The sequence below is a fragment of the Syngnathoides biaculeatus genome, chromosome 6, assembly GCF_019802595.1.
Source record: "Syngnathoides biaculeatus isolate LvHL_M chromosome 6, ASM1980259v1, whole genome shotgun sequence".
Lineage (NCBI taxonomy): Eukaryota > Metazoa > Chordata > Actinopteri > Syngnathiformes > Syngnathidae > Syngnathoides > Syngnathoides biaculeatus.
Window position 1 is genome coordinate 29,311,241 of NC_084645.1, and position 21,527 is coordinate 29,332,767.

Genomic DNA, 21,527 nt, shown 5'->3' on the forward strand with positions numbered 1-21,527 from the left:
TGTATGGTTTTATTTTGCTTTGTTTTACTGTGCAGCATACTGTCTTGCACTCTGTAATTACAGTAGGTCAGCAGTGAAAATTTGAATATGTTAATAAGGTGGAATATCAATATTTCGCCTTCTTTTTAGGAAAATAAGGATGGACACAATAAACTGCAACCATAAGTTTAAACAGTCTGAATTAGGATGCTACAAAATGTTATAACACACCTATATATTTGTTACGCAAGAGGCTGTTTTAAATGCATGTGCAAGCTATTTGCACTGCTGTTTACGTTCATGACATGGTTAAACTAATGTCATATATTTAAATCATTAGTACAAGAAGTTTTATTTTGGAAGTTTGCCGTAAATGGGTCATGCAGCCCTCCATACAATAGATGCTGACGAAGTAGCCCTCCGCTTCAAAAAGGTCGGTGACCCTGTCTTGAGATGTTGACTCAGCATTTGTACATTGTTCTTTCCTCACAATATGATCTATATCGTTTGAGACAATGAAAAACAGTGGGTTTTTTTTAATAGTGTGCATACGTACGTAAATATCCTGTTTCAAGCTGTACAGAATACCAATACTGTACATTGCCATTGACTTACACCAAAGGTATTTTTATTTTTGATGCATGGCTTTCATACATTTTCAAATAAACAATTTGACGTGGAATGTATGATAAATACTTTATAGTATTTCACTGTACAGGGATCCTCAAATTTTACAATGGAAATTGGCATTGTGGTATTTCACTAACCTACCCTAAGTTAGTAGTAAATTCATAAATAGAATTTTACACACATATAAATATCTGTAGGTCATAAGTATAAAAACAATACAATTAAAAACTACATTGGTAACTGAGTGCGACGTTGATAACTCCAAAATCTCGTAAAGTATGTCCGTTATAAACGGAGGTGCCCTTGTGATGTTATTACTACATAACAGACTCATTGATGATCACTGATTAAAGCGATTATAGTTATTCTTTTGTAAAGATGTGTTAATACTTACCTGTGAAAAAAAAATCACATTCTTGATGCTTTTAAATTATTCTCTTTATTATTAGAAATAGAATTAGCTGTACCCTGCTCTGTGGGTGATCATTCATAAAGCACACCACAAATCTCATCATCTGTTTGGTTGACAAAATAGTCCAGTTATCAAAATCCTATTTACACTTAAAAAAATTGTTCATTTGCATGTTTGCAAGTGGCGGTGGGAGGGAGAAAAAAACAACTTTGAAGGAAGACTTGTGAGTCTACTTTTGCTTGATTTTTTTTTTTTTTTTTTAAAGTCCAACTTAATTCCTTTTCCCATCCGATATCAATCGTCCAGGCCAGGTGACTCGCCTTGCTGGATTCTTGAGGCTATCCGGATGGCTTCTTCCAATGACGGCTGATCGCTAAGCTGCGTGCATTAAAAAAAAAAAAAAGGCGACGCAAATTCATTAAAAAAAAAGAACAATTCTATCATTACACATCCATTCACTTTTTTAAAAATTTACAAAGTTCTCAATCCACTATTCTTTCCAATGTCAGGGTGTTTATTTCTGCTCGTTTGGAACAGACAGGCTACTACAATATTTCACAAAAAATCTCATCTTTCCATCCATTTACACAATCAGACTAAATTATTTACAGCACTCAAAAACGCAAATGCAGACATTCACAAAGATGTCGGAAATTATTAAAAAACAAACTAATTTATGTGGTGGTGATTCAATAGATTTTGTACGATGTATGTTTTGTAACTTTATTCGCATTTATTGTACACAGCTGCCTTAGTGGCACGACTGTCTCTCCAATTCACCCTTGTGGTTTCTACACATTTGTTGTTGATTTCTGTTGCAGAATCCCATTGATAGCTGAGTTTTTCTTGCTTTGTAATTAACATGACAAAAGGGTGAAATCGGGTTTTTCCGGGGTAAACAAAAACCTGAGCAACAAAAATCACCTTTGATGTTACTGAAGGCCTTCAGGTTATTTTTTAACCTGCATAACTTAAAATTTGTCTCTTCTTTCGGTTTCTCAATGGGGAAACTGAAGGCGACCAACTCTTACAAAACATAATGTCTTTCGATTTCCCAGGGAACATTTGAAAAGGGCTTTTCCATAACAAGACAAGTCCATTTTGATTTTTCTGAGAAAAATAACATGCATTGGCAAATTTGAAAAACATTGACTTATCCTATACATAAAACAAAAGTTAAAAAAAGTCCACTGAACTTAATGCTAACTAAAAACGCAAAATGCCATAGAAGGGCTAATGAATAGCATTTTAGTAAGTGTAAAGTGGAAGACAGGAGGTCAAAATGTTGTTGTATTGCAAATGTTCCCATCTTCTTTATCAGATGCACATTATTTAAATTTACTATGTATTAATAAATAGAGGAAAAACATGTATATTATTGTGACTGTATCTGAGTGAGCTAATGCTTTAAAACACAAAAAAAAATTAGCATTGATTTGTTTTTATTAGGAATGTAATATGGATTAAAATATGACAATATCATATATTCCGGTACTCCCAGAGAGGGAATCTCTGCACAACTGCGATTAATATGGTCACTCCATGTTTGGGTTTTCATTTATTTTTTTGGGGTGTAGAACATTCTACTGGCCCCAGGAGGACCCAACCATGTCACTCCTGTCATTTCTTTTAAAATGTACAGTCCCGATCGTCTTCAGCAACTAAAGTGGTTTTAAAAATGGCTAGAAGGGGCCCCGCCTTCTCCAGACTTGATGCAAACTACATACCCAAATGAAACATGCTGGCTGGGATTATGGACAGAGGGAATGGATCCAATTACTCACTATGATCTGGACTGAAACTCAATTTCAGTATCGGTGTCAATTTCACCCGAGATCAGGAAATATATACAATATAGCATTTTTTTTTTTCTGCCAGAGAACTACAGAATTTATTTAATCTTTCCGGCTAATGAAAAGAACACCTCGCAGCGAGCCATCTAAACTGTCCGTCAAATCAATTAAAATGTTGAAATTAGTAGCCACTCTACCATGTGCAGTTGAGTAAATAACCTGTGCCGTCCACTATCGCAATTGATTACTGGAGAAAATTGCTTGTGCGATTCAATCAACATTGCCGCTTCATTGAGGCAAATGATCAACATTTTACTATGTACCAACCTGTACAGCAATATGAGTACCATTGGAGGTAGCCAACAAGGTGACGGGGTGAAGGTCTTCCTGCTGGCTGTATGTGGTCTCCTCCACTGTTTCAAATGAAGTCATGCCGGGTGTCATTATGGCCACCTGGGGGAGACAAATATACACTCAGAGGTTCGCAACTGTTGTCACCCTGGAACACGCACATTCGTACTGTTGCAAAAGTCATGATCCATTTTTATTGAAGATATTAATACTCTATATTGCATATTGTAAGAGGCACACGCTATTCAGAGATTTTGTAATTGGGACAAAAAAAATCTTTTTTTTCCTCCATATTTAGTTGTAAGCAATGACTTTCACATTAGAATATGGCTACTCCACTCACAAAAGTTAGGGATGTTGGGCATGCAGGTAAAATTGAGGATGAACAAAATACAGAAAAGCCTTCAAAGCCGACTTTCGCTAGACACTTGAATGCACATATGCACATATAATTTGCACAATTTGCTGTTCTTTCATAGTAATCTGAAAGGCAAAATTCCTCATCACCATCATATGATGATATATGTTAGAATGTTTTTTTTTTTTGTTGTTTGTACCTGAGCACCCTGCGTGGCCAATTCGTGGGCTGGGATGGTTATGGTTGTCCCTTCTTGGGTCACCATGGTGATGGTACCCCCCATGGCTTGTAAGTCTGCTTCAGAGATGCTAACCTGGGGAGGGCCGGAAATGTGGAGGTTTATGGTCGGTCAGTCTAGCTCCTTCTGTACCATAGAGCTGCAAATGTTGAAGCATTATATAGCTGACAAGCACTGTAGACTATATACCATACACTAGTAAAAGAGAAGGTACCTAATACAGGGCCATTATTTCCCCTTGGCATCTACAGTGTCTCTGACATTTCAAGATTTGAAGATGATAAAATCTGTGCACGTATCATGCGTTATACCTGCTGTTGTGTCCCATCCGGTTGCGTCACCAAGGCGACGTGCTGCTGAGCAACCACGTCAGCGCTCTCCACAGGAACATGCTCGGAGCCCGAGTCCTCTCCCTCTGCCCCCGGCCCTGGTGCCGTCGCTGTTGAGTAGCTCACATTGGGGTCGTCGATGGCATCTGCAAACGGGAACGATACCTTTAGCGTGCATAAAGTTCATTCCGATTGGATGAGTTTTCAATTGCAAAGTGTTTGGGCTCATGGTGTTGGGTCTTTTTACGGATGAATGTATTAATACAGGCAATCGAAACATTTTTAGGGGGGGACTAGCAGTGGGTTCATCGTAGTAACGTGGCCCTTCCCGCTGTTGTGAACAAAATTCCCGCACGGACATGCATGATGTTGCACTCGCCTGTGGGCGGCTCAAAGTAGGCCTCCTGCTCCTCCTCAATGGGTTCCGTGTCATTGTGTGCGGTACGCTTGTGCATAGCCAGCGTGGAGATTTGCTTATAGGTTTTGCCGCAGTGGTTGCAGTTGTACGGCTTGCACGGGGTGTGCACCACATGATGCTTGTAGAGGCTTGAGTACTCTGTGAATCGCTTCTCGCAGCCGGGCACGGTGCACACGTATGGCTTCTCCCCTTAACAAGGCAGACATTTTAATAACATTTGATTTATGTGGTCCTCAAAGGAACATTTGTCACTGTCATACAGAGAAACCACCAAGATCCAAGTCCTTAGAGAGTTGGTCTCTGGACTGCCTGCTCACCCCATCAATTAAGACATTAAACACCCATATCTGGGTATTTATTTATTCATGCCTGTGAGCAAGCATTTCTGAATTTTGCTCTTAAGTGATGTAACAATGCTAATTTACATAATGTTAATTTGCATAAAAAACTCTTACACCAAGTTTTTCCTATCACATACCACAAACTGAATACCACTAGAGGAAGTCTGTGGGACCAAATGAGAATCAGTGGTTTTAATAATTTACCTATACAGTTAATAAAGGACATTAACAAATTAGTTCAAATGATCTCAATTGGCAATGTTAAAGTTCTACCATTTGAATTGATTCTGATGGACCTTGAAGGTAGCGTTGTAGTTAAGGGGAAGTTACCGGTGTGGATCCTCATGTGGTTCTTATAGTTGGTGGCGCTGGCGAAGGAGCGGCCGCAGTTGGGTTCAGCGCAGTAGTACGGACGCTCGCCCGTGTGCGTGCGGATGTGCACTTTGCGGATGTTGGAGGTGGTAAAGGACCGGCCGCAGCCCTCCACTGGACACTTGAACGGCTTCTCTCCTGCAATGCCCCCAAACCAGAGAGAAATTTAAGAGACTTGCTTACCAGCAGCATAAAAACAACATTTTATCCCAACAAGTATAAAGTTCAGATTTTGGTCATCATTGAAAATCCTTTAAAAAAAGGCTATTTAAAATGAAAATTAAACTATTCAATTTTATGTATGGGTCTCTGATACTTTTCCACATGTTCTGATAGGACAGATATGTACAATGAATTAATGGATGAAACTGGGATTGGATGCTAAATTATTAAATCTTCCTGGGGCACTACAGTGCGAGTCTTACTCGTGACCCCAACATAGACATTTTTACCAGCATATATATATACATACATACATACACACGGCAATTGTGGGCCATCTATTGCAAATAAAATTTGTCCATATGTATGCAAAAAAGAGATTTTTAACAAATCATTTGAATGTTGACAGAAAATAAGTTGTCCAGCTAAATAAGTAAAACATTCTAGTTCACGATAATTCAAATGGAGGCAATTTGCAGTCATTCAAAAATGTGCACACTAAGAAATGCATGCAAAGGGTTTTCTTTGGCCCCCACCCCATCAAAAGGCACTTTTTGTATCTGGCTTTGATTATGGAGGGTGTCATGTCAGTTTTATCTATAAAGGCCCAAGATGGAAGTAATTCATGCCATGAAAAATGTAATTTAAGAAGTAAACATATGAAACATTGACAGGGGTCTGAAGAATGGTTGCGTACCCGTGTGTGTCCGCGTGTGCTTCTGAAGATCTCCCGAGGTTTTGAAGGACTTGCAGCAGTTGAGCTCCTGGCATCGATAGGGCTTCTCGCCAGTGTGCGTCCTTGAGTGACTCTTCAGTCCATATCCTTGAAAAAAAATTCATATTCACTTGTTATTTTGTGATTAAAGTAGGCAGTTCACTGTGATATAATTAAAATAAAAAGGCATATTTTTAAAATGGTAAGAATTTAAAGGGAAGAAAAAAAAAACAAAATTGTCCTTCTGTGTTATTTGAGTATGAACAGTTTATTCTATATGTGCCTGCTATTTGGTCAGTGCAGTGGGTACACCACCCTGAAGTCAGTTGGGAGTGCAACAGCACGTGCAGGATCCTAATGTTGATTTAAAAAAAAAAAAAAAAAAAAAAATGGATGGATGGATGAATCGTATATAAAAGTGACTTCTTAAGTCCTTAACCATGTAATGGTTCCTCATGTGCAACAGGCCCCTGACATGGACTAAGCTTTTTATCCTCAATGGATTTTTTTTTAACATTACATTACTTTCAGTTTTATACAATAGTAGTTTTGAAACAATTACTTTTATGTGAGTAAAACACTTGAGGTGATATTTCAAGTTTACGGAAGTCTTTTTAAATCCTAATATCTATATTTGAGGAAATAAAATGAATGCTTTGACACCCCTTGTGCTATCGTTAAATTACAGTGGGGACCAGAGATTTGCAGCGGGGGTTAACATCTGCCATGGAGGGAGTCTCAAAATCTCTGCAAGTCTGCAATTATACCACAAAAAGATACTAGAATTGTTGTCTGGGGTTTTGTACAAACAACAACATTGTAATGTACTATATGTCATCATATGGTGGTGATGAGGAATTTTGCTTTTCAGATTATTGTCAAAGGTAACTAAATCGAACACATTAAGTATCCCTCGCCTCTGTACCCTGTTGGTCTTGGCTCTAACTCTTTTTCCTTTGTATATTTTGACCAAGGAATGTGAAAGTTTTTAATAAGACACGCGTAGGTGCCATTTTAAATACATATGGGAAAATTGTCATGATCTAGCTATTTAAAAAAATAAAATAAAATAATTGAGAAACCAAATACCTGTTGCAAACTTCTTCCCACATCCCGGATAGTCACATATGTACGGCTTGTCTCCAGTGTGCGAGCGCTCATGCACCTGCATCAACACACAAACATGAATGAGGAGATTAGTGGAACCTTGAGTTAAAGTCTAATATGTTCCACTAACAAGTTCATAACTTAATTTGTAAATACATAATGAAATAAACTGGTTTCATAAAGTTCCAGGCAAAAGAGCGAGAGGAAGACCAAAGAAAAGGTTGACGGATGTTGTGAGAGAGGACATGAGGATAGTGGGTGTAAAAGAAGATGAAGGAGATAGGCTTAGATGGAAAAAGATGACACGCTGTGGCGACCCCTAAAGGGGCAAGCCGAAAGGAAAAGAAGTCTGTGCATGAGCATCTGGAACACAGGTGGTGGCCTACAGCAGTTCCTTGCGAGCGTTATCATTTTGTATTAGACGATAAACAAACTTTTCATTGGTTCACTTGTAAGTCAAGGTATCACTACAAAAAAATTGTAATGTAAATATCCACAGAACAACTCACCTTGAGATGGTGCGCGGTGGTGTACAATTTTCCACAGTCCTCGTGTTCACACCGGAATGACTTCTCGCTGACGTTGGCCACCCTCGCCGTTCTATTTTCCTGACCCTGGAGCACAATCTGTCGGACGTGAAAAAAAAAATCTAAAATCTTTTGAAAATGATAACATCTTTGGAAATGAATGACATTCTTCCATACCCGCATGTGAACCCCATTGTCTGCCTCCACTGTTCCAAAGGGAACCAAAGGGTTCTCGATGTTCTCCACCTGAGCAGAAATTATGCCTGCGAGTTAACCCACAGCAACCATCAGGCTAAATTTGAGCCGTTTCCCTTCCTTTGCAATTACAATTATAAAAGGCCTGATTGTTTGATGTCTCAAAGATTATCCTGAGCAAATGAACATTATGTCTCGTGGGGTGTGCTAAACGTGATTTTTCCTTCCCGTTCACAGCCCAAAAAACATCAAGGCCAAAATAATTGTGTGCTGAAAATTTGTAGAGGTGCAATTATCAGATGTCTCAGAGATTTTCCTGAGAAATCATTCTGCGGTGTGGGGGTACATTAAGAGTGATTTCCACCCCCCCACCCAAACAGCTGTGTATTTCTTCCTCACATTCATATGAAAGTCAACAGGAGCCTGATTGTCTCAGAAAACGTATCCTCCAAAATTATCCTGTGTTGTGGGATGTGTTTGGTGTGATTTCTGTTCCACCGTGTACCGTAATTTCAGGCCTACGAGCTGCGACCTTTTTCACACGGGTGCGTCTGGGCGACCACGAACTGGCGTTCTGTGCGTGCAACGTCACTTAGCAGATAACCGGAGCCTCTTTTTAAGCACTTGAAAGAACTGCAGTGCCACCAACTAAGTTGCAGTTTATCAATTATGCTTCCAGTATGTTACCGATGTTTTAGGTTAGCATTTATGGATCTCAGCATCCTGGTATCTCAAATTTTTTTAGCCTTTACTACATAAAAAAAGCTGTCTGACATATCAGACTAATAGTTTCCTGCTTTACGTCAATTAGCATTACCAAAATTACCGTAATTTCCAGCCTACAAGCTGTGACTTTTTTCACACGCTTTCAACCCTGCGGTTTATGCGGTGATGCGGATAATTTGTGCATTTTTTTTTCTAACGGCCGCAAGGGGGCACTCTAGCAGAAAAGGTAAGAATGAGAGCGGTGGAATATACGTGCCGAGGAAGTCAATTTTACTGTCCCTGTTAGCGCTGCACTCGCGTTAACGCTGTGGTAGCGTGTTGCTGCTGTGTTACTGGCATGTCTCAGTGATATTTACCGGTAAGTTTGATTTTAACCGGCCCTGTTAGAGTTAGCGCAGCATTAGCACAGCACTAGTGTTTGTACTAGCGTTAGCGCAATGGTAGCGTTAGTGCTAGCATTAGCGCCGGTTTAGTGTTAAACTCTTTCTCTGTACTGTCTTTGTAAATATCAAGTGTTGCAATGTGGGCACTTGCAACTTTTACACAGCTGCGGCGTATGTATGTACCAAATGGTATGCCCTTTACAAATGTACTCGGTGAGGCTTGTAACCAGGTGCACTCTGTATGCCGGGAATTACGGTACTTATAAAACAGTTGACAATAGAAAATGTTGAGTTTGACGACTAACAGTGAAATTAAAGGGAATGAGCCAATCACAATAAAATAGAAACTATCCAACCATCGTTTATACTGCTTAACCTCACTAAGGTTGCAGGAGTGCTGGAATGTTGCAGGAAATGGGAGTACCAGAGGAAACCCGCCCAAGCACAGCGAGAACTAGCGAACACAACATAGGAGGCCAGAGCCTGGATTCAAACCAACAACAAGCAACCTTAGAACTGTGATTATGATGTGCAAACTACTCTTCCACAGTGGCATACTCAAGTCAAGCAATTGAAAACAACAAAAACAAGAAAAAGATTCTGCAAAGGCAATGTAGCAACTTCCTCTCACGAGTGCAGAACAAAGAAAGTTATGTGGTGCAGTGTGCTGTGATGGTTATCAGAATACACCATACTTTTTTTTCTACCATCATCTATAGGCTCTCTCACATTTTAAAAAGCGGTTAAGGCGTTAGAAATCAGTCTGTGTGCCCTCTGCTTTACCTCAGGAAGAGGGTTCAAGCAGATACATAATAGGTGGTGGCTCGGGTCACCTTGGTGGTGTACTGCTCCAGCACGCTGATGGTTTCGGGGTCGATGGCAGTGGCCTCGGCCTGCAGGTCAGAGATGGTTCCGTCGGCCTGGATAGCCAGGATGGTGTTGGGCTGTGGCATGTGCACCGTGTGCTGGATGTACGCCGTGCTGCCGTCCTCCAGCTGCACCTCCTGCAGGCTGCCTTGCTCGTACGTTTCTGTTACACAACAAAAAAGTAATTTATTTACATTTTTTTGTTAGTGGCCTTTATACGGGTCTCTACCTTCAAAAGCATTCACTTGTCCAGTGATTCCCAAATAGTGTGCTGTGGGTCATTGTTGTACCATGAGTGATCTTCAGGTCTGCCGTGGGAAACTACCAAATTTTACTTAAATGCTCAAAGAATGATTCATTTGCAAAAAATGTATTCTTGTTTCTCTATTTACTGTAATTTCCGACCTATAAGCAGTGACTTTTTTCACACGCTTTCAACCCTGCAGTTTGGGCAGTGATGCGGCTAATTTGTGCATTTTTTCTAATGGCCGCAAGGGGGCACTTGAGTGGAAAAAGTAAGAGTGAGGCCGAATATATGTGCCGAGGAAGTGACGTTACTGGTTCGGCCCTGTTAGCCTTGCGCTACTACCGTGTCTCAGCAATTTTTACCAGTATGTTGTTTTTTTTTTTTTTAACCGGCCCCGTTAGTGCGGTGGCGCTAGCGTTAAACTCTCTGTGTACCATCTTTCTTTGTAAATATCTTGTGTTTCAATATGGACACTTGCGCGTTTTACACAACTGTGGCCCATGTATGGACCAAATGGTATTTCCTTTACAAATGGACTGGGTGAGGCTTATAACCAGGGTGCAGTCTGTAGGCCGGGAATTATGGTATGCCAGTAAGCCGTAGTGACAGACAAAACAAATAAATGCTCTTGTATTATATGGCAGGAAGTACACACATCACTGTGTATCTACATTTAGTGACATTCATTGTTACTTGATATCCAGTGAGATTTTCCAGTTGTAAAATATGTGCCTTCAGTTCATAACATCAGATTGGAAACCACTGCTGTAGTCACTTTCTGTGTTCTAAATGGTCTAGTGCAGGGGTGGTCAATGCGTTGATGGCGATCGATCGACCATAGACTAGTCGATCGCGGTACGGCGTCCCCAAAAAAAAAAAAAAAAAAAAAAGGACATCTAATTCGCGCGCGTGTGCAATTGTGCACTGCTGATGCAGTCTCTTTGCAGATATTCTGCATTGCGTGCAAAAAGAATATAATCCAATGCAAATTGAAAGTATAACATACAGCTATTCAGTTTGTGGGATTTTGAGATGGGATTCAATGAGTGAGGGATGACTGGTTGTTACATCCAATGGCACAATAACAGTACAATTCACATATCTACTGTAAAAACTGAAAAGAAGAAGCCGGTGGTTTCTTTTAGGCAGCACACGGAACTTGGTCTCTAACAACAACCGCTGCTCTGCCACACACTCTTTTTCCTAGTTTACCTTACACCCACCCTCCGCGCTTAAAGACATACACTCATAATTACAAATGTTACAGTACTTACGCACCCCATCAATGTGTTTTATAATGACAGCGTCCACTACCGCTGCTTTAGTTAGCAACACAGTCTGGGTGACGTAGAGCAAAGACGAGCTAGACACGCTACTTGTGTTTACTTTCAATATTTATGGAAAAAGTTAAAAAAAAGAAATGGTATTGTTTTAAGATGCAGTGACTTTCAGAGTATGTGAATAATCGAAGAAAAAGTGGACTGGAGGAGATTTTCTCTTTTCAGAGTAGGAAAGGTCTGGGCCAAAGCCAAAGTAGAAAGTGCAGGATGAGATGGTGTGTCATTTTAAAATTCCACCTTGGCACAGCCTGATCCAGGATGAAAGCACAGACAATACAGCGCACAAAAAGCTAATTCTGTATTTTACATATAGGAGGCAACATAACATTAACCTTAAAACGGTTTGGGAGCATCATCATCATCATCGTCGTCATGTCACATCACAGAAGAAATTGTTTCCCCTAATTGATCTTTTGAAATCCAAATCAGCGTTAAAAAAACTTTTTAATCTATCCATTTTCTTCACCACTTACCCTCACTAACATCGCAGGTGAGCTGAAGCCTATTTTGGACGATTTTAGGCGACCGGTGGTCCGCAGCCAATTGCTGGGCAGCCTTTTTTAAAAGTTAGTTTACATACGTGGAGTTGCCAACTTTTTAAGGACGTGAGGGAAAAAAAAAATATTGTGTGGCCTCTATGCCACAGTTAAAATATGCCTTGGGATAAACTTTACATAGGGAATTATGTGAATTTGTTTTAGTGTGCCATTCTCCACCCATGATAGTAGCAATGGAAATCTTCGAAGGACCGCTGGGAAAAAGCCAAAATTGAAATGTTAATTGCCAAATGCCAAATTAAAATGGCCAATTTAAGACACTCTCCTTTCAAGCATGGATTCTTGAGACTTTTGTGAGGTACACACAATAGAAAGACCAACCAAATTTTCCAATGACAATACCTTTGGGGGTGTGTATGAAGGCTGTTGTTCCATCTTCAAGTTGAACCGCTTGTCCATCTTCCAGCTGCAAACTGTCTCCTCCTGGAACATCCAAGCATACAGCACTTCTCAGTAAATCTCAACAGACATTACGTGTTTAACTTGGGCAACGACGGCGAGGTGGCACCTGCTTTGGGCATGGACACGTGCTGGACGTAGGCGGCCGAGCCATCCTCCAGTTGGATCACCTGGCCGTCCATGATTTGAGCGTCAGAAAAAGCCGGCTTGGCTTCGCGCTGGATGTAGGCGGTGGAGCCGTCGACCAGGGTGACGGCCTGCAGGCTCACCGTGTCCATGGTGTCCATCTGATCACCATCTGAGGAGAGACCACTTTGAGACGTACAAGAAAAAAAGCCTTCTTCACTGAGTGATTTTTTTTCTAAAATCCAACTCATTGCAACACGAAAAAGTGCAACCCAGGGTGTTCTTATTGGGAAACCACATCACGAGTAGTCACCACGTATACTGTACTTTATTTTTGTAATCACAAACAACATGGCTTGACTACCAAGAAATCCATGGACTACCATTCCCAGAAATGAAGGAAATAGTGTAGATATTTGAAAAGCTGTTGTTTTCCAATCAATGACTCACCGACCTTTATGTGACGGACTCTCCACAGTTAACTTTTTAGCCACAGGTACCAATGCTCAAAAAAAAGGAGGCTTCACATTGCAATTTGTGTGTCAAAATTTGCATTTTGCGCCTGATAACACACACATTGAAAAGCAAAACTGCGACCCGTAGAATTTTAAGTTTTCCAAAAAATGTAAGTGATACATAGGTAGGCTGAGCTGGAGCAGGAACAGGCTGGAGAAACTCTGTGCTTAGCGGAAAGCCCGCCATTGCTTTTGTCGCCGGGCCGAAGCCTGACTGAGTCACTTTTGCTAGCAAGTGAGCCAGCGAGCTCGGGTGTGGGCGCGAGCTCGAGGAATTTTTGATAGGCCGCTAGGTCAGCAATGTTGCGACGCTGTTCACCTGTGATGTTAATGTCGAATCACAGAAAAATAACTTGCCGATGCACTCTCGCAAAAACTAGTTGCAGAACCCCTCACAGGCACATACTGTGTGACAGCTCAGTAGCGTTCTGCCGTGTCACTCAGAGTCCGGCAGGCCTGAGTCTACAGCTCGACGACCAAAGAGTTTGGATTGGTAGAATTCTGGTTCATACAATGGCTTAAAATGTGTTCTTTGTTTATCAATCTCTATGTTTACAAGACACGTGATCACTTTTCTTTCTTGTACAAAATAAAATGGGTTGTCACTTTAGTTTGTATAATTCGGGAGTGAATGAGAAATATTAGATAAGGTAGGTAATGTACAGAAGTAATGCAGATGGAAATACTGATCAAATTGTACATTTTTCTAAAGAAAACTGAGGATGTTCTGAATTTTTTGGGAAAAAGATAGTCGTCTGAATGTTCAGATTTTTTTATTTGTAAAAGCAGTCCACTGGATAAAGATTTTACCAATGTACTTGAATTGCCTTGAACTAAAAATATTTAAAAAACACCAACTTGTTATCTATATGAATTATTATTAGAATTATAATGCTCCAGACCCACGTGACATCAAGTTAGTTTGCATCTTAACACCCTTGATGTTAAATATTAATTCCACACGCGTAGTTTTTTTTTTCTTCAGGATGTCATGTTTGGGAAACAGCTGATGTCAACGAATGAAAAATATCGCAATTTGAGCGTTATCGTTCATCCTTGATGCAGGTCTGCGATCTACTTGTGTCTTTGTTCCAGTGTATTTCTCTATCTATGTGATGTCACTGTAGTTATTGTGATGAATCTGAGCAAGCAGTGGAACAACACTAAACTCTTTCAGCCAACCATTGCCCTCTTTTGTGTGCTTGTTTTGTTCTGGAGAAGCACTGACACGAGATGGGGGTGGGACATAGTGTGTAAGGTATTCAGGGAGACACGGGTTTAATACCCAATACTCACTTCTAATCGAAAGCAGTTATTGCTAAGGATGCTGGCAAAATTATCAACTTGCTGGACTGATAAATGTGTGATATTTGGTTTTCTTTTCGGCAAACAACATTTTGAGGCGCACAATAATGTATAGTATTATTATTTTTTTTTTTTTTCCCCAGAAACATGGAGCGATTGTCAAGGAAGAAACAAGACTGCCCAAGCTACTGTAGCTTTACTACAAAAACGAGAATTGATAAATAAAGAGGAAAGTGTGGACATTTGAGTGGCTGGTAGCAACCATCGTCCATTCATTAAATATAGACATGCATTTCGACGACAGACACTCTCCTTGCTTCGCTTTTTTTTTTCCAGTTTAATATTATTGTGTAACACTACACTGTATATATTGTAGTACAACTTAGCAGTAGGAATCTGGATCTCATTTCATAACAAGGAAACATAAATTTTGCTCTGAAAGCTTATGTGAAAAAAATGGCAGTATCAGAAGAGGTGCTAGCTGCAACGTCGTTCATCTGTGATTCAAATTTCTAGTCAGAGTTAAACTCGTTCCCGATGGTTGGCCACTTCAGTAAACTAGTTCTCGTAGGGCCTCACTGTTTCCAAAACGATCCATCCATTTTCTGTACCGCTTATCCTCACTAGCCACGCATACCAATCCCAGCTATCTATTGCTATGAATTGGTCGCCAGCCAATTACAGGGCCCGTATACACAATTTTCCAGTGAAAAATGGTGGGAGAAATAGCGCGTCTACTTAGCCAGTGAAACTGATGCTCATTGTAAATTCTGTTGCCGAAAATTCAGTTTCTGTCTAGAATTTTGATTTCGGTACCTCACTACTTCTGTGTTATTATGTCACAATGTTCCTATTCTGTATCTAAAAATGTTGATACAAATAAAAGGTTACAAAAAAAAAAACATCTGAAATGTGCACTTTTGCAGTCTCTAAATCTGTACGGTGTTTTTTTTAGCAATGTTCAGCAAGACTGACTCCGTGATTGCCTTCCACTAGGTGGGTTTCTTGTCATGTGTACACAATATGAAGAGGATTCCACCAATGTTGTCTGTTTCTTAGTGCCAATTAAAGCTTCAAGTTGCTTTTGGGGGAAAAAAAATAATCACTTGGAGGGTCATGTCCACCGGTAAACTTGGCAACCGGATCGCTAAGTTGACAACACTTACTGTGCTTATGTAAACTAGAACCTCTAACGTTTGCAGCCATGTCATAGTGTAAGCAGTCGGTCTCAGCAGGGCCCAGCTTCGAACTACGGATGGGAAACCTAACAAGGCTCTAAAAAATAAACTGGAATGAATGGTATCTCTCGCTTAGCTCACCCGCCACAGTCACTGCCTCGGTCAGGCAGAGCGTGACCGGCTGCCCGCCGGCGTCGTGGAACTCCGTCATTCCCTGGGAGTCCCGGTTGAGCTGCGCCAAGAGCATGCTTCAGGCGCTGCAATGACAACAACACCACGAGTGACGCACGGACAGAAATGGGATCGCTCGTCAGCGTGGAGAACGCCAGCTGTCACCATATCAAACCATTCCGCTGAACACACAAAGGCCTGCGACACATAAAGTAGAAAAAGGTTGCCTGGCAACCTGATGTAAACATCATTTTCGCGTTGACTTATCAACTTCCAGGGATTTCTCAAGTTACTTTTTCGCAATTGCATGTTGTTTTGAGAATGTTTATCAAGCACTCTGAATTATAGTGGTATAAAGAGAAAAGTTTAAAGTATAAAGTTTAATATCGGAAAACTTGAGATCATATTTCCAGGGGAAATCAAATTAGAGAATTTTGTAAACAAACATTAAGAGGCGACAAGCTTGGTAAGATGGTTAGCACATCTGTTTCACAGATCTGAGGCTCGTTTGTGGGAAGTTTTCATATTCTCACCATGCCGAGATGGTTTTTCACTGGGTACTCCAATTTTCTACATCCGCCCATTTTCCATAGTGCTTATCCTAACTAGGGTCACAGATGTGCTGGAGCCAAGCCCAGCTATCTTTGGGCATGAGGCAGGGTACTGAAGAGTGCAGATGCAGTATATCCATTATTTGGTTTTTTTTGTACATTCTTTAGATACAACAAAAATGGATATATCTGGTTTTGTGTCTGAACTCTTCATATAAACTATCATTTGCAGTCACATTCACATCTACGAGGAATTAAAAGTACTCAGCTAACCTCCCATGCATGTTTTTGTGATGTGAGAGGAAACCCATTCGGGCATAAGGGCAAGATGCAAACTCCACACAGGGGTGGCTGGGATTTGAACCTCGGTCCTCAGAACTGTGAGGCAGATGTGCTAACCAACATTCTTGTTGTCCATGTGAGTTCTATGACTGGCTGGCAACGAGTTCAGACTGTACTCTGCCTCTCGCCGAAAGTCGACTTAGATGGATGCTAGCTCGCCTGCATCTAGTGAGGATAAGCGGTTCCGAAAATGGACGATTTTTTTGGTCAAATAACATCCATTTTCTAAGCCGCTTATCCTCATGAGGGTCGCGGGGAGTGCTGAAGCCTATCCCAGCTGTCAATGGGCAGGAAGCAGGGAACACCCTGAAATGGTTGCCAGCCAATCGCAGGGCACATGGAGACAAAAAGCCGCACTCACAATCACACCTAGGGGCAATTTGGACTCTCCAATTAATGTTGCATGTTTTTGGGAGGTGGGAGGAAACCAGAGTGCCCGGCGAAAACCCACACAGGCACGGGGAGAACATGTAAGCTCCACACAGGCAGGGTCGGGATTGAACCCCGGTCCTCAGAACTGTAACTCAGAACTTTACCAGCTGAGCCACCATGCCGCCTCAAATAACATCCGTGCAAAATAATTTTGGATCTTTTTGGAAGTAGAATTTGATAAAGTTCAAAATATTTTATTAAAACAAGCAGTTCTGTCACTGAAGAACAAGAACATTCAATAAACATTGCACATCGCACCTACCCAAATTACTTCAAAAATGAACAATTGATGTTTTGACATCATTCCTACTTGAAAGAAGAGCTACAGTTGCCAATACACTTTTATTGACTTCCAGGAGAAGAGCAAAACACATACACAGTCAGACGAGAGCCGACTGTCTGTCACAGCTCACATCCGGGCACTCACACTGAGCTCAGGAGAAGAAGGACCGGACTGTCGGCCAGTGATCCAAAGTCCTCTTTTACGATGAAAGTAAAGAGTGTCTTTCATTCGGCAATTAAGCTCCAAGGATTCGGAGGAAGCCTACTGAAGAACTGGACCCAAGCATCTTAAGGTCCAGTCGGTCAGTCATGATTTGGCCATGTCCAGTGCAAGTGTTGGAAACGCTGCTTTCCTAAATATAAAGTAACCGTGGAATAGAATATTTTCGGGGACTTTGAGATTCTTTCTACTGAGGATCTGTTTGGAAATAGATATTTATGGGCTTCCATCACTCCCAGACGGGTTGCCTCGATGCTATAGTGCAAAGGGAGTCCAGTCCTTACCACACATTGAATGAAGATTAACAATGTTTTCAAAGTATCATATTTTGATTCATTTAATGTGACTAAATATTTTTTTCCAACAAAAACTGAGAATTAATGGTGATTTTTTTCACAGTATTCAAATGTAAATTGAATATACGCTTTTTCTACCAATAGCATAGTTACCCTCATCAGTCATATTTATCCCCAGAACAGCAAATCAACTTTATTTACAGCTTTTCATAAACTATAAATCTCAAGGTGCTTTGCATCGTTGGTTTTAGAAGTAATAATGTGCTTACGAAAATTTTTTTTGTCTGCTTAGATTTTCAGTCATGCAGCTCATTATCCACCAATGTTGAATTAAGACAAATGGAGAAGGAACAGTAGTAGTTATTGTTTTTCCCCCCCCCTGTTTTCCCCAAAAATGTGTAATTATGATATTTGGGTAACAACATGTTTGATTATATCAGATCCAGTGATGAAAGGTTGCATGCAAGCTTTGCAACAATGTAATTACAATTCATGCTTTGGAAGACAATTCATAACTGCTGCATCTTTATAAATATCTATAATATAACGTCAGTGTTCCAAATCACATATTTAAGTTTTGTTTTTTGAGGGGGGGGGGCGGCGGCACACAGTTTGTTTAAACAGTATACTTCAAATTACAGAAAAATGATGTTTCGCACTCTTGAACATTCAAGTGTTACATCTAGTACTTTAGCACAATAACATCGCACTTTAGGAAACTTTATTATGCATATAATTATGGACATGTACGTAAATATAATCACATATTACGAACGATTTTTATGTCAAAAGTACGTTCTGGGACTGCGTAGGCTTACTTAAAAATAATTAAACAAGTAGTAGGATGATTTTAGGATGTAACCGATGATGACTGTGGGTCATAATTATCATTAAATTATCTATTTTGTCACAATAAAGACTACGTGTTTCAGCATTTAGCCAGCCTCTTTGGTGTTTACACTTTCCAGACGCGTATTTATCATTTTTATCGGTTTACCGCCGAGTTTTTGCTAGTTTCGAAGAGGCTTGGTAAAAGGGACGTATGGATTCCATCTCCCAAAAAGTATTGTGGCGTGGTCGACTTTATCAACAGTTGTCGCGCCTAAACGTGGACTTTCTCAACGAGTTAGCATGCGCGCTAACTGCGGCAGCGTTTGCCCTGTCGTGACTTCGTAAGACGTCGTTCCGCTTAACGTGAAATGAGTCAGGAAGCCGCCGAATAAAAGTGATTTCAACTCGGCGTTCGGAGGCTCTTTTGGAGGTAGCCCGAGTGCTAAAAGACGAGCTAACGATCGCTAGCAGCCGAGCTTCCGCCTCTCACTCGAGTTAAGTAGACGAGACGAGCTCATGAATGATAACATAAGCATTTTTTTTTCGCCCGCCGCCGAATTCGTCAATGCTATCACGGCGAGCCTAAAAACGACGTTCCTCGTCCTTGTTCCGAGCCCCGGCCCCGGTCAGCCACACCCTCTGGCGGGGTGACGGCTGCGGGAATACTGCACACTGGGTAAAAACCAATTTATACACTAACCTCGGGAAAAAATTTCCAACAATTCCTCCTGTTCGACCACCATGCACCAGTGCAGGAAACACTCGACACCGGGAACGTGAATGACAACATTACAACCGCGACTGGAGCCCGCCTTTACTGTATTTACACAGAATATGATTGGCCGATGCTTCCGAGGAGGTTTTTCATTGGCCAATTTGAACGTCTATCCCATCGCCACGTTTTACGTAGACGCTTCACTCGACGTGTTGCGACGTTAAAGTGATCCGTCAGCGTGTCAGCCATACTGGATGGGGCAAATTTGCCCGTCAACTCATTGAATAATGGAGTGAACGTCATAAAGTGACATAAATGAAGACGTTTTTATGAATTTGACCATCTTTGTTTTCGGGTGTGTGTTTCTATGATGGCGCACAGTGGTGACAGGTTATCTGGTCTGTCTTACAGTTCCAGGGGCTTGGGTTCAAATCCCGGCCTGCCTGTTTGGAGTTTACATGTTCTCCCCGTGCTTGTGTGGTTTTTCTCCAGGTACTCCGGTTTCCTCCCACATCCCAAAAACATGCAACATTAATTGGACACTCTAAATTGCCCCTAGGTGTGATTGTGAGTGCGGCTGTTTGTCTCCATGTGGCCTGCGATTGGCTGGCAACCAGTTCAGGGTGCCTGTTGACAGCTGGGATAGGCTGAAACACTCCCGCGACCCTCGCGTGGATAAGCGGCAAAGAAAATAGATGGATGGATGTATGGATGGATGGATGAATTTACTAGTAATTTAGGGTAGGATAGTGAAATACCACAATTCCAATTTCCACTGCAAAAACTGGGGATTCTTGGAGAGTGAAATAATGTAAAGCATTTATCGTACATGCCACATTAAACTTGCTGTTTATTTGAAAATGTATGCATCAAAAATGTCATTAATTGGAGACTCTCAATCGCCCATAGGTGTAATTGTGAGTGCTGCCGTTTATATGTGCCCCGCGATTGGGTGACAACCAGTTTAGCGTACCCGATGAGAACTGGGATTGGCTCCAGCACTCCCGCGACCCTTGTGAGGATAAGCAGCTCAAATAAAGGATGGATGGATGTTTCTGTTCTGCAAGTGTTTGTACATGTTTTCATGTGTCTGTAGGTTTTGTTTTTATATGTACTATGTATTACTGTTGAGTGTACTTTCTGCTTTATTCATTTAGTGTTTTGTTTGTCTGTGGTGTTACATGCACGTTTGTTGTCTAGCCATTTGTATGTTTGTGTTTTTGTGTGGTATTTGCACACGATGTTTGTTTTCTTTTATCTTGTATTTTTGTGCAGTGTGCTTGTCGATAAATTATATTTTTCAGAAAAAAAGGTCTGTTATATATTGGCAAAGAAAACACATGGCCGTTTTGGTTTGTAACATGCTATTTCACAAGTAAAAAGTGTATTCTTAGAGAATGGTTTATAATCTAAACTATTACCCTTACACAACATCGTAATATTCTGTTTTACTCCCACCCCCACCCCCCCCCCAAAAAAAAAATATATATATATATATATAATTTCACATGTATTTTGTGTTCTCAGTTTCCCACATCCAATATGGCGGCGCCATTAACTTGAGATTCAGGGCCAAATGCACTGTCACGTATGTCTGTGTATTTTTCCGCCGAGATGGCGGAAATAATGGAGTCATGCACGTTCCCGGGCCCCTGACAGGCGCCATTCGGCGTTGCTTTTCGTATTGTTCACCGCTTTTGTACGTTCGCGTCGTCTCACAAACAAAACACCGGAACTCGGACGCTCGCGTCGACGCCAGTCGAACGGCGCGTGTGGCCTCCGCCCGCGAACGACGGCCGGCGAGGTGCGGCGGAGCTAGTTTAGCTTCCATGTTGAAAACAAGGCCCTGTGGGAAAACACAAGGGCAGTGTGGGCAATGCAGTCTGGCGGACGAGTCCGAGCACCTGAACTCACCATAACCACCAAAATAAATTATTATCCAAATGAACTGGGATTATTTATGTTAACATGACGAATCTACGACAATAATTCTCTTTTAAACATACAGAACTACGTAGGATGTGTGTAAATTCTGTATGTAGATGCCTCACAATGAACTTTTTCAAATATTAATTAACATTAACTTAAGTTTTTGTGATACAGAAAATAAGATCAAA

At 41.0% G+C, this 21,527-nt stretch overlaps 1 protein-coding gene across 2 annotated transcripts; it reads right to left on the reverse strand.

The window, feature by feature from the left end:
* Positions 1 to 1,051: 1,051 nt before the first annotated feature.
* znf143b (zinc finger protein 143b) lies at positions 1,052 to 19,523 on the reverse strand. 2 transcript variants are annotated; one of them, XM_061822504.1, is made up of 15 exons: positions 19,396 to 19,523; positions 15,712 to 15,827; positions 12,556 to 12,744; positions 12,390 to 12,470; positions 9,870 to 10,066; positions 7,910 to 7,978; positions 7,715 to 7,831; positions 7,188 to 7,263; positions 6,081 to 6,206; positions 5,180 to 5,359; positions 4,470 to 4,697; positions 4,073 to 4,236; positions 3,723 to 3,836; positions 3,142 to 3,267; positions 1,052 to 1,399 (listed from the first exon to the last, which is right to left on the reverse strand). In XM_061822504.1, the coding sequence occupies exons 2-15, from the start codon at positions 15,815 to 15,817 to the stop codon at positions 1,316 to 1,318; spliced, it is 1,857 nt and encodes a 618-aa protein (XP_061678488.1). In that variant the 5' UTR covers positions 15,818 to 15,827; positions 19,396 to 19,523; the 3' UTR covers positions 1,052 to 1,315. The 2 variants fall into 2 exon arrangements, with proteins under 2 accessions (XP_061678488.1, XP_061678489.1); XM_061822505.1 differs by lacking the exon at positions 19,396 to 19,523 and adding an exon at positions 17,494 to 19,360.
* Positions 19,524 to 21,527: the final 2,004 nt, after the last annotated feature.

Bases quoted from the DNA above. Each gene is read 5' to 3' on its own strand.
- znf143b (XM_061822504.1), bottom strand. From the start codon at position 15,817: ATGCTCTTGGCGCAGCTCAACCGGGACTCCCAGGGAATGACGGAGTTC. The intron at 7,979-9,869 runs GTGACCCGAGCC...ATTTCTGCTCAG, and splicing joins TGGAGCAGTACACCACCAAG to GTGGAGAACATCGAGAACCC. The intron at 5,360-6,080 runs GTACGCAACCAT...GGGGCATTGCAG, and splicing joins GCACACGCGGACACACACGG to GAGAGAAGCCGTTCAAGTGT.